Source organism: Trachurus trachurus, assembly GCF_905171665.1.
Source record: "Trachurus trachurus genome assembly, chromosome: 22".
NCBI lineage: Eukaryota > Metazoa > Chordata > Actinopteri > Carangiformes > Carangidae > Trachurus > Trachurus trachurus.
The window spans coordinates 11,493,544-11,507,085 of NC_139907.1; the positions used below are offsets into that span (position 1 = coordinate 11,493,544).

Below are 13,542 nucleotides of genomic sequence, written 5' to 3' on the forward strand. Positions count from 1 at the left end.
CTTCAATGGCCCTGCTATGTTCCTTTGACTTCTATGAAACTAGTCAAATAGAGATTATAATATTCAAACTAAAACAACAGTGGAACAAACTGACTGCAGTTCACTTAACCACCACCGGTGTCCATGAGAAAAAAGTGTTTCCTGAATGTTTCATAGAGTACCTTTAAGTTAAAGTTAAAATTCATAGAAGTACATGACAAAATTTGAAAAAGTTCTCCATATCCATTGACATTTCCTTCTAAGAGGGTTAAACTACAGTATATCCTACTATTGGATTATTACTGATGCATTAAGACGTTAGCAGATGCTTTAATTTTTGAGCAGCAGTTTAATTATTTGATCAAAATGGAGTCAGTTCTTTACGATTAAATATATTGGACACTTAAATGCACTGCAGTGAGACATATTATTTTACAGGCTGATCATGTGCTTTTTATATGGAAAGTCTGCCAATGGTAATGCAGGAGAGTTGTTAAATTAATGTCCACTACAGCTTGAATGTTCTAGGTCTTTGAAGTGCTGCTGGGAAACTTAATCTATAATCTATCATTCATAATCTGTCTCCACTACCTTAAGTAAAAACGATAGCCATCAAAGAACGTAAAGGTGCAATATTTCCTTATAAAATGTAGACGAACTAAAGAATATAGAGGCTTAAAATGTGAATAGTGAGAAGAAGTGAACCAGGCCGCTGGTCTGCCACTTCATATTTCCACTTTACATCATTTCTGAGTTAAATATTACATGTGTTTGACAGTTATGGTTATAAGAGACTTTGCAGATGAATATTTTTACATGCAAAACGGTTCGTAAAACATGATGCAGTAGTAAAGATGAAACTCCCCAACAGTATATGAAGCAGTTTCACTGAGCTCCACCTCACCCTCTTATACCATATTAAACTCCTGCCTACACATCGATGCATTACCTGCACAAGACTTTTGAAACTGAAGCAGCAAAAGTAGTTCAGTCGGCATCTGTATTTTGTCTTTTACCTCACATTTTGCAGATATACCGGGACTGCAGAACCTACCGTATATACTGTATATTACACATTAAGCCACATTTAACGACCTCAGTACATCTACCACCACTGCTCATTTTCCTTGTACATATATGTCCTTTCATTTATAGAGTTAATGTTTCTCAGATTAGTCATCTCACTGTCATTTTGGGGGGACGTCGTCCGCTGTACAAGCCTGTGGTTCCTCGATCTCTCTGGCTTCATCTGTTTGTTCAAGTGCAAGGATACAATTACTTTCCACTGCTGGTATTGACCCACTTTCCCCTCTTTCACACCCACACCTCAAGGTTGAGAGGACTGTATTGAAGTCACATTAGTTGTTTTTATTTGTGCAGTACAGCAGAATGGCCGGAGCACGAGGGCTGACGATTGAGAGCGATTGCAGCACTCTGCTGCAATGCAGTTCTATCTACAGTATCTGCTCACTGCTAAATGGAGCTCCTCCATCACGGGCACAGACTTCCTCTAAAGGATTACTGTTGTAAATCAGGTGAAGCAGTGCCAGCAGGGGCTTTTGGTCCATGCAGGGAAGAGGAGGCCCGTCTCCAGCTATGATGATGGTGTGTGTCCCTGATTCACCTGTCTACCTGAGAAGCGCTTCTCTCCACCTGAGTGAGCACCTTAGTCTGTGTGTGTGTAGGTCTTTGTGTGTTACGAATTCCCTTTTTTTCCGCCTCCCTTCATCCTAATTCTTCTTTGTTCTGTCTTTCCATTCACAAGCGTATGACAGGAAGCAAGCTGCCTGTGTCTGACTGTGTGTGTGAGAGAGAGAGAAAGGGAGAGAAAGAGAGAGGCAGGAAGACGGAGAGAGTGTGAGACAAGAGTGTGAGATGCAGCCAGAGAGATGATATCAAGCATAATTCATTTCCACACAGATATCATGTGGCTGTTTCGGGATAATTAGAAGTCGGCCAGAAAGGAAGAGAGGATTATTTTCTTTATCATCATTCATTTAATTGGTTGAAAAAAAAAAGGTTTGCAGCTCTACACATTAATGCGGCGAGTATTTAGTATTTACATCAAGCCTCTTTCAGGACTGTCCGACAAATGGAAAAACAAACTGGCACAAACCAGCGTTGAATTAGTACAACAGATATGACTTTACCCTTCACTAATGAGGTGAAAAACACAGCTTCTCTCCAAAGTTGTGGCGTCTTTCATCTCACACGTTCACACTTGGGGAGTTTTTTCTCTCTCGTTCTTTTTTTTTTTTGCCATCAAAAGCAAAAAAAAAAAGTAACACATGCAGTCTGGTAAAGGAGATTGTGGTGACAATTCAAAAGGAATGCACTGGGTTTCAAAACAAAGTCCCCGTTAGCTCAGGAAACGACTTTAACGTCACTCTGTTGTACGAGTTCGAGCTGGTTGTATTTCTTCCAGTATGACGAGGTCAACCACTACAGGTTGATGAGGAGAACTTCATCCAGTTTATCGGTTTCATGTCGGGCTCTGTGGTGCAGAAAGCAAATGAAATAATAGAAGTGGAGGCGACAAGAAAAGCCCAGAATTACAGTGTGTTATACATTTTTACAGTACATGACTCCTTGTGTTGAGTAAGGCTTTTAAACAAGCTGCTGGTTTCCTTTAATTACAGTAACTGAAACATGTCAGAGAAAATAAATGATCTTGTGCGTTCTCTAGGCAATCACCATTCCTCCATAGCACATTAATTCAGTTACACTCTCCTCCATGACAATACTATACACTGCACAGGCTCATTTCTGCTTCCAACACCGGCCTCTAACATCCTCCCATTCATAACTATTACCCCCTATCATATCAGCGTCTCCCCACTGGCAGCAGTGTTCAAGTATAAATGGCATATCGTGGAAAAACACACGCTCCCTCGTGTGTTGCTTTGTGAATAAAAACAGAAGCATGTTTTTTGGGGGGAATTTGGGGCGAGGCATTGACGAGAAATTTGTCAAAGCATTTACACTCAGGGGTCAGTGGAGGCAGCCCAAGCCCTAATCCCCTTTCTCCTAACTGTATGGTGTAACAATACACTCTGAGCTGGCACGGTCCGGTCCACCATACCAGACGTGAGAAAGCAGTGATCCAAAGTCGAAATCTATACAAGCCATGGGAAAGCAGCAGTCCTAGCAACACACACACACACACATAAACTTACAGACACACTTTCTCTCACACACAAGCAGTATAATATGCCAGACTGCCAATTAGGGCAATAATGGCTGTGGGAAAAAGTGTATACTCACACGCACGCACACATACACGCACACATACAGTTACTGAGTCTTTCCAGCTCATACTTAATAGCACCCTGTTGTTCAGTGCCAGAGACAGACCCTGTGGGAGGAGAGTTGAGGAGGGTACTCAAGCTCAGACTAATGCAACAAGCGAGAAGAAGCGAATTTCCCAACACACATGCAGAGCATTAACGGTTAACAGGCTCTTTTTTCTTTTTCTTTTTTTAGCGCATGTACACGTAAATCAATTTAGTTGGACACTTTTCTTGCTTGTGGTGTAATCCTACTAAAATCTTCATCAAAATCCTCATGCTCTAAAAAGAGAAAAAGTCTTCAATATCTTCATAACAACAACAACAACAACAACAACTCATTAACCTGCTCTTCTTTTCTTTTCTATTGTTTTCTAATTCTATCCTATTCTTTTTTTTATATCCTATAATGTCCTTGCTTCCCACAGTGTCCTTTTAATCATGCTCAATTTCAGGGACGTTTTGTATTATTTTCTGGAAGTTTTTCTTAGCCGATTAGCCCCTCTAACCCTTCCAGACTGCATATTAGAAGTCGTGGTGGGTTGGAGGAGAATGAGGATAAGATAATGGAGGACAAGTGTAATGTAATGCAATGCCGGGAAAACAAACACAAGAAGCTGAGGCAAAAAAAAAAAAAAAAAAGTGGAGAGATGGTGAAAGAGAGGGACAAGAGTGTCAGGGAGGGAAGGCAGAGCGGGAGGATGGAGACAGAGGGACTGCGGTGGGAGTTGTTGCGCTGGACATTTCCCTACTGTTCCATCAGCAGAAGCCTGTTGGAGAGAAAGTGAAATAATGAGAGCAGCTGCAAAAGGACACACACACATGCACACACATATACACAAAGGGGAAATCGCTCCTCCTGTCACTTAGCCACTTACTTTCCATCAGCAGATCCAAATTAACACACTTCAACACGCAGCCACTTACCCTCACACTCAAAGGCTTGCAGGATGGTGGTGTAAGAGTGGCCCAGCCAAGAGGTGTAGCTACCCAGAACCCTCTGAAGGTGGTGGGTGGCATCGCTGAAGAGCAGATCGGATTCGCCATAGCCTGCTGAGCTGAACAGGCTGAAGCCCTCAGTGGCATTGCCAAACACATTCTGCAGGGGGGGGAGAGAAAAAGTGTGTGACAGCGCTTAATGCATGAGGGCATGCATGGATGTGCGTTGGCGTGCTCCGTGTACGTGTGTGTGTGTGGGTTTCTTTGGGACTGTGAGGACATCTGTGCGTGTGTGTGTGTATTTGTGTAGCCAGAGGGGTCAGCACAGGAGGTATCAGTCATCCCAGCGTCTCTCCCACACACTCGCTAAGAAAGAAGGATGACAGTCTCCAGCAGATACCTGCGCTCTGAGACGTGCAGATCGATATGGATGTAAACACACATAACTAACTAGGGAACAGCACACACACAACACACACACACACAGCTGATTTCGTCTCCTTATCTTCTTTTAACCCATGTGTTTTTTGCTTTTTGTTGTTTGCTTGTTTGTGTGTCTGTTTGTTTTCTCTTTTCTGTTTTCCTGCTTTTATGATGTGTGTGATTTTAAGTATGTATGCCACCACTGTGATGGGCAGTTGCAATTTCATTGTATTTTAATGCAGTGACAATAAAGGCCTCTTATCTCTTATCTGATTCGATGTCCGACCGTCCACACCCACCTGTAAACGTTCCAGGTACTTCCACACACGGCACTTGTCCTCCACGCGCACCACCACAGCGTTAGCAGGGACGGCTGCCAGGTGGCAGTGTGCATGCTCGTCCAGGCCCGCCTCGGTCCCATCTGGACACAGCAGCTTCAGGTCCTCCAGCTCCAGATCCAGGGCCCAGGACTCTTGGTTCCTACCTGGGAAGGAGAGAAGCACAGGTGTGTGTCAGAGTGGATTGAATTGAAAGAAGCTGGACATTTTTTTTGGGGGGGGGATATGCATATAAAAGACTAGGAGCAGATGAAAACAGCTAGTCTGGCTCAGTGCAAAGCTAACAAAATCCACTCACCAGCAGCTTTGAAGCTCACTGATAAACAATGTTGTTTAATCTGTAGCCTACTACACCAACTGAACTATGGTTGTTGTGGTTTTAGGAGGATTTGTCTCGGCCACGGTGAAATCCTGGAGTCTTTGCCGGTTGCTTGGAAACCTCACAGCCACACACATCAAAGAAGTCCAGCCAAGAAATAGTCCCACACATGAGCATCCATACGGTCACACCTTGGAAAAGAGCTAGGCTAGCCGTTTCCCCTGGTTTCCAGTCTTTCTGCTAAGCTAAGCTAACAGAGTTGACAACAGTCCAAAAGTCAATGATGCAGCATTTTCATGTTATAATAGTTTGAATCTAAATCTGACTAAATGTGTGAAAGTCAATTCCCTATGGGTCTAATTATTCTCGATTTGTTAATTATATTTTGAGTTATTTAATGACAAGTTAAACGTTCCCAAATTGCTACTGAATTAGTATTTGTTGACTTTATCTGCTGAACTTTTCATTATGAATTTTAGAGATTTTCTTGGTCCCCTCAGACTTAAAAAAAAAGCAAACAAATAATTAGAGGAAAACAGGCGGACTACCTTGAAGCTACTTTCTCCTCCCGCCAGACAACAGCACAGACCTTCTGTGTTTTCTTGACCTCCGTTAATTGGTCTGACTCCAGACATTTCTGAACCATATGAGAAAGCGTGCTTCGTTAAACAGCGACAGTGTTTGAGGAGCCGGCGTCAAACTGCTCCTGCTCGCCCTGTACCAGCAGAGTCTGTGTTGCGTGACCGTGATAATGATCACCATTAATTTTGGATGTTGCCCAAAGCGGAGGAGCAGATGCAGCGAAATGGAGAATTAGGGCATTTCATTTCTGGACACAGATGTCTGCTCCTCAGTCTGTTTGTCTGCATGTCTGTCCCCCTCCTGTGTCCTGTCTCTGTCTGCTCTGTTGTTGTGTTGTTCTCACTTGTGTTTTCACTTATCTTGTTTTTCCTCTATAGTCCTAGAGTCTGTCTCTCTCACTCCCTCACACACACACACAGACACACAAGGATGTAACATTTCTGAATTTGTCCATCGCACACTCCTCTGTGGATTCCTCTGGGTGCTGCGATGCTCATCTTAGAAATATTGTAAAACAGTGACATCCAGTGTTTTGACAGGGACTAGCAGTCTCTATCTATCGGCTCCCCCTGTATAACCAGCATCATTAATCATATAAATCATAAAATGATGTCATTACATTGTATAACTTCTGTTCTCATCTCTAAAATGCATCATAATTCAAACACTGACCATCCAGATTGTCAAAGACGGTTGTGTGTTTAACAAAGGCCACGTCACCGAGGTTTTCAGCCACACATCTGAGGAAAAATAACAAAAAGAAAACAACAATCTGTTATTGTACTGTAACAGCAGCTCTTGTTATCTCTTGTAGCTCTTTCATTCCCATCTCAAAGGCCCTTTCACTAAGCACTGCTGAACAGCTCTATAATTATAACACGCAGGCAGTGATTGAAAAGCATTCACACCGCAAATATAAATTAACTGTGTTCATGCTCCTTTTATCTGCTTTGTTTGTTTTATCTAATGTACATTTATGTGTTTCTACCATGTAATTTAATATCGTATGACTTCTACAAACCCTATAGGACTTCACAGCTAGCTGTGTGGGAGATGCACAGACAGCAGTCATAACAACTACACCTCCTCTGTGTGTCATAAGTGTATTATTGCACACGTTGCTGGTGTCAGTGTCGTACCTCAGTGCTCCTGCCTCTCCGTAGTGCCTCTCTCTGTGGTTGCTGGCACAGATGTGTCTGTCGTTCTCGTCTCCGATGCACGCCTCGCACAGGTTCTTGGGGTTGTTACCTCTGGGGTCGTGCTGGGCGTCCTTGACACCAGGAACACAGCTGTAACCAAAGAAGTTCCCGACCGCTGGTAAAAAAAAAAATAAGGGGAATGAATGAGGGGAAGAGTACGAGAGACTGGTAAAACAGGTAAAACTTATTTTAATGGAAAAGTCTCCCCTAAATTATATTAAACTGTTATGACATTCTCACATATAATGTAAAAAAGGATGGTGTTCTTCATTCCTTAAGATTACCATGGTCTCCTTGAAAGAAAACTCTTAAGAGAAATGCTAAACAAAGCTACAGAAACACATTGTGGCAGAAATCTAAGTGTTAGGTTCTTTGTCTCTCCTGTGTTTTTTGCATAAAAGAGACCATAAGGCTTGTAGTAGCACTTTAGAGCCACAGTCTGTTGCAGAAGTATGTATACTAAAATGTTCCACACAGAGACATAAAGCTTCATGAAGTGTGAGTTGTCAAGGTTGTATAGAGAGTGACTCATGTATGAACCAAAACACCTATACCTAAAAATACCTGAAGTAGCACTATGAGGCCAAAGCATCTCATGGGTGGGATGGGAGCATAGACTGTAAGGATGGGAGTGAAGGAGCGGTGTATCAATAAAGTCTTGGTTGGAGAGTTCAAATTGAATTTTTCAGTTTGTTCTGTTGTTGTATGTGAATTGTGTTTTCTGTCTCCACAGACTGCAAGATACTACACATCCACAATTGAAGATATTGACTTTGTGTCAGCTTCTTTCTGGTATAATTGGTGTGATCCATTAATGTTTGACATGTGTACAAGTGAGCTATACAAACACATTGCGGACATCTCCAAAAATGTTCAAATAAACCTGATAGGCATTATAGTTGTCAGCAAATTTTGAAAACCAATCAGTCATTAAAAGTCGAAATTAATTGATTAATTAATTAATTAATTAATTTCCTAAAACCACTGGACGTTTTAATCAGTTGTTACTTTAACGGGATAATAATCTAACGATTGGAGACACAATTATTTGTTAATCCTATTAAAGGAGCGTGTTTTAGTCAAGTTCTATGATACAGAGGATTAAAATACTAAACTAAACTACTTTGAACACTTATACAATACTTGTCAGTTGGATCATTTGTTATTCATTTAACTGTTTATCTGTGGGATTTGTTTTTTTTTTCTTTTATGTAGACATAAGACAAATGTCCCCAGCCTTATCCTTGTAATGTGTCTTCACCATCCAGCTTCCTCCTTCTTCTCATGAAGATATAATGATGTTCCAGTAGATTCTTCTGTTCATCATCACACTCCCACTCCCACACACATCCCTATCAAAATCACATTTGCAGAGAAAGATGCTGTGGTCTGTAACCGACTCTTCTCCTCTTACCTCTTGTCTCTTACATCGCTTCACCTCTCTGTTCTGCATCACTGCTTCTCCCCCTCTCTCCCTCTCAACCTCTCATATACCATCCACACAAAGACTTACACACACACACACACAAACCACACACACATACACACACATACACACACACTAGACCTCCAACCTCCTCTGCCTCACCTCTGGGGAAGTTGCACTGCTCCCCTATGCTGATCTGGGAGGTGTTGACCAGGTAGCCTATAGGGACCGTCCACCCCACTGTCGTACGAATGCCAGGGTGACAGGAACTGCGCTCGTGCATCTCCAGCAGGGAGAGGTCGGATGAGGAGCGACGAGCCATCGCCACCACGTAGTAGCTAATACCATCTGGAGGAACATGTTGAGAAAGCAGGTGGAGATCATTTAATAGAATAGCAGTTATGTGTGTACTGCCAGATTATACACGGTTGCCATAAAGTTGGATTTTTTTGAAATTATTGTGACAATGTGATTTATTCTTGATAGTGTATATCTTCTCAAAACTTAATCGATCAATCTTTTCCAAATATATCACTGTGGAAATTAAACCACAATTAACCTTTATAATAGGAATAAAAACAGAAAAGTGTCTAAAAACAAAATTACAATAGCAACTTTATGGCAACATGTTCGGGCATCAATAAGTGAAGCCTTTACTGTACATGTACTGTCTCACATTGGGCAAGCAGCTCCAGTGTTTACTCACCTACTCCGTTGTGGGACTCCCCGGCTGCGAGCTCCAGGCCGTGGCAGAAACCAGCACCGTAAATGTCATCTGCAAACATGGAGGCTGCATCTGCTGTCCCATTCTGAGGAAAACACATTTATTTTGTCAGTGTCAATTGGCTGATGGATGCTGGGGCTCAGTCAAAACTGTGTGAAATGGAAAGGAAAATGGAAAGACTTGATGGTTGTCAACTTCCTCTATGGAGCTGAAAATAGTTTAGATGGCAGATGTGTGATCAGTAAAAACCAAAGATACTGTATATCTCTGAAAAGACAAAATGCAACCAGCCAACCAAATCTCATATTCTTATGACTTGTTATATCTAATTAAGACTTTGTAATGCTCAACTGAGACTGGACAATTCACTGTTTTCTTTAGGTACCTTGATCTTGTTCATACAATCTCTGGTGTTCAAGCCACGGACACATTTCAATGTTCCTCTGATATTCCGAGCTGTGGCGTTCCCGGCCAAATCCAGACACTTTTGCTCTTCAGCATCAGACACCACACACCAGGAAACTGAGCAAAACAGTGGGGAAGAGTTAAAAATTAAGTGAAGATTAAATCCAAATCCTCCCGTACAGGACCACACATCTGCAAACTATGAACATATTCCTCATGCATTATTTTGAGCATGCAAATACTTTAATTGCACAAATCCATCAAAAGCCAATTTATCATCATCTACCTGTAGTTTTTTGATTGGAGACACAGTTGACAGACAGAAGAGGCAGAAGAAGGAGAAAAGCTACAGGCAGCTTTCTCTGTAGATGCTCCATGTCGGCTGTGATGGGAAACCTTCTTAGGACAATCTCTCTAATGCAACAGGAATAAAGAGCAGGTGGACTTCATTGAAAAAAGTCTCACACCTGTCCCCTTCCTCTCTTATAACCTGGCCATGAGACAGAGGTGGGAGAACGCGGCAGGTAGGCAGGATGTAGAAGAGAAGAAAACATTACATTATTCCTCTATCCCCTCCTCTTAAGTCAAAGTCCTCAGCAGATAATCCTTCATCCATCTCATGATAACAGTATAGCATTTCCCCCACTCCAATTATCCAGTGAGACTTATCCCCAGTGGAGAGGATAGTGCTCGGCACATGTACGCTCGGAGCAGTTCAGGTCACCTGGCACGGAGTGTCGACCCCAGGCTTTTAATTAAAAAAGCTGTGGACAATGTGTCTCTGTGCTGGAGCTGTGTTCGTGGAGAATAGATACCGGCTGGGCCTTGCTCCGACTCACTGGAGACTAAAGCCCCAGGTAAGCAAGAACAAACAGTGCTGGCTATTGTTCGCAGCCGCAGGACCTGGAGGATAGAAAACATATCGGCTACTTGATACAATTCTCCCTTTTCTTTCTCTTTGCACACACACAGAGACACACAGACGCACACATTTTCTGAGCAGCTTCCAAGCTAACCAAGTATTGAATAAATCTTAACAGGTGACAAGTGGAATGAATTTCCTCCTTATCCGCCATTTTGTTGCAATTTCAGACCTGCATGATTGCTCAGAAGATGAAGGGTCATGTTAGTTCTCAGGTAGGTTTTTTTTTTTTTTGGAAAGAAAGGGAAGGCTCCCTTTTGAGAGATGGTATGTGATCCTCAGCATGCATGGGTGAAAGGAGACAGAAGCACAGAGGGACTGCTGAAATCAAACAGTCACATGAAATATGGACTCTCCTGAGAATCTCAGTGAGAATATATACGATTCTCCAGTTTAGCTGCAGACTGTAAGTTTCCCAGGGCCGGTTTCTTCTCACCTTGTAATTAGATGACATGCAGTAATTTGTCATCTGAAGGTTTACCAATTGAAAATTAATCTGTGATAAGAAGAAATGTCAAACATTTGCTGTTTCCAGCTTCTCATGTGTGAAGATGTGATGTTTTTCTTTTTTGTAAATGATGGTAAACATAATATATTTGGCCTTTGGACTAAAAGCAATTAATCTGCACATTAATCATCATTAAAATAATTCTTTGTCAGACAAAATGTAATAAATAGGCTCTGCCATGTGCTTTTTTTTAAAACTGAAAATGCACATTAACAATCTTTCCTGTTATAGCAAAAAAAAAAAAAAAGGTACTATTCAGCTTTTGTCCCTTGACCTCTAGTTAAATTAGCCATTAAGACAACATTAAAATAATCAACATGGAAAATCAAATGAGGAGAAAGCAGGCGAATACACAAAGCCAATGAACAGCACGTAAATGCGAGAGAGGCAAACAACGTGCAGATAAACAAAAACATGTAAAGTAGACACTAGTAAATGGACTGCACTTACATGGCAATTTTCTACCTTAATGGGCAAAGAGCATCACAATTTGACTCTTATTCATCCACAGCTGCCCAGTCGGTGCAAGCACCTAAAATTTGGCTAATCACATCACAGAGCAGACAGGTCAGTTATAGTGAGCATGTTCATTCACACACTACATTAAACTTTCACATTGAGTTGCCTTCCTTTCGGGCTAGGTTGCCTGTTTTTGCTATTGATCACTGGAAACTATATGTGTTTCTTCTGTTGTGAGAATTACTATTCATTCATTCACTGGTTGCTACATACTAAGGATTTCTTTTTCTTTTGGGCTGTTGTTGTACTGGAGAATAAATATTTATATGACATTAAAAAAAAACTAGATCATAGTAAGAAATTAAAGTTTTTCCCAATGTCATCATAATTAATAATCAGTGGTACAATGACAAAATGGTTGCTGCACCACAACAACTTCTAAACTTCTAATGATAATGATGTTAGTCACTACTAAGTCATTAACCAATCTAATTTATGTTTAATGACACTGTAACATCAAAGGAAACTTGAGTTTATGTGCTATAAGTCTTAAAATGTGTTGTAATCAAACAGCATTGTCTGTTATTGGACTATTGACTCACATTAAGAGACTATAAATAGTTATTGACTTTTTCTGTTGCTGTGTTTGGATCCTGAGATAATCAATGTCTGTGTTGTTTCCAAATGTCTGTGGAGCTGTTGTACATGTGGCATTAGATTATTAACTTTGTGTTCACAGAGGGAGATAACTGTAAAATAACTATTAGATTTGTCAGAGTTAAAATTACAGGATAGTCCTTCTCCTCCCTCTGAGGCTGTTACATGTGTGTGACTCATACAGTTTGTATTTGGAGGACACGTGCTCACACCAGTCCAGCTCTTTGTCTATATTTAGGCCAGTCTGAGACACATAGAAAGTTATTCTATCATATCTTGTTGCTCATAGTGGTGTCCAAATCCTAGTAATGCAACAATATTGTTAGATAGTATGTCATATGTCAATTACAGAACCTTAAAGAAATAGTAAAATATTAATTTAAGAATTGTCCATGTGTACTCTAGTACACATTCTTTAAAGTTTCACATTATGAAACATAGCCTATGATCTCTAACATTATTGAGTCTGACAACATTTTAAGAATGTGAATATGATTTTACGTAATTTAGGTATAATAAATATACACTTTTCACAGGTTTCCTCTTCTTGCACATAAACAATAACTGATATGTTTTCATTTGATTCTCAAACTTGATTCAAGCCCAAATTATCCAGACATCAGCTGTGGTGTAACACAACTATGTAAGTCAGTAGGCTACATTAACTATAGACCTGACAAGAAAAGAAAGTCATGTAGGCTACTGTAGGCCTACTGTTTGTAGTAAAAATAAGTGGAGCATTTACAGTAGCCTATATCATTATATTGTTACTTGAACTGCCATATAAACATTATTAAAGTTATCCCATTGTAAATGTTGAAGGAAAGAGAGGGGAGATGAGCTAGAGGGAAACTTAATTTAAAACAGCCAAGTATAAATAGGCTACTACATTAAAAAGCATGTGGCTGGGCTGAAGTTGTGGCATAGCCTGCCAGAGGATCTCAAACAAAGCAAAAATGTAACACACATTTAAAAAAGAAATTAAAACATCTATGATAGAAAGCTATAATGAACATTTGACTGCAGCTTTAATGCTGATTATTTATTTGGCTTTGGCTGTTGATTATATAAACTCTAAAGGTTTAACTGAAATGAAGAATTAAAGGGTAGGCATTTATAAGATGAATAGCTTCAGCCTACACCTTTTCAATCTAGGGCCTATGTAACAATTATACATTACTGATGGTTGAATGATTGTTGATTGATGCCTGACTGTAAGAATTTGTGCATAAGATCGAATAAACTACTACTACTATACTAAGATAGTAATATAAATAGTAATAGTAATTGTGACAGTAATAGAAATAGTAATAGTAACAGTAATAGTAGGAGGCTAGATGGTATTTCTTGCCCACAGCCTGCTGGAGGACTCCTC

General features: G+C 40.6%; 1 protein-coding gene across 1 annotated transcript; it reads right to left on the reverse strand.

The window, feature by feature from the left end:
• Window positions 1–3,970: 3,970 nt before the first annotated feature.
• Window positions 3,971–9,998, reverse strand: otomp (otolith matrix protein; the record flags this gene model as incomplete). Its single annotated transcript, XM_083997881.1, has 9 exons — window positions 3,971–4,036; window positions 4,194–4,365; window positions 4,928–5,108; window positions 6,536–6,607; window positions 7,007–7,181; window positions 8,655–8,840; window positions 9,199–9,301; window positions 9,602–9,738; window positions 9,908–9,998. The coding sequence occupies 9 exons, from the start codon at window positions 9,996–9,998 to the stop codon at window positions 4,026–4,028; spliced, it is 1,128 nt and encodes a 375-aa protein (XP_083854007.1). The 3' UTR covers window positions 3,971–4,025.
• Between the last annotated feature and the right edge of the window lie 3,544 nt (window positions 9,999–13,542).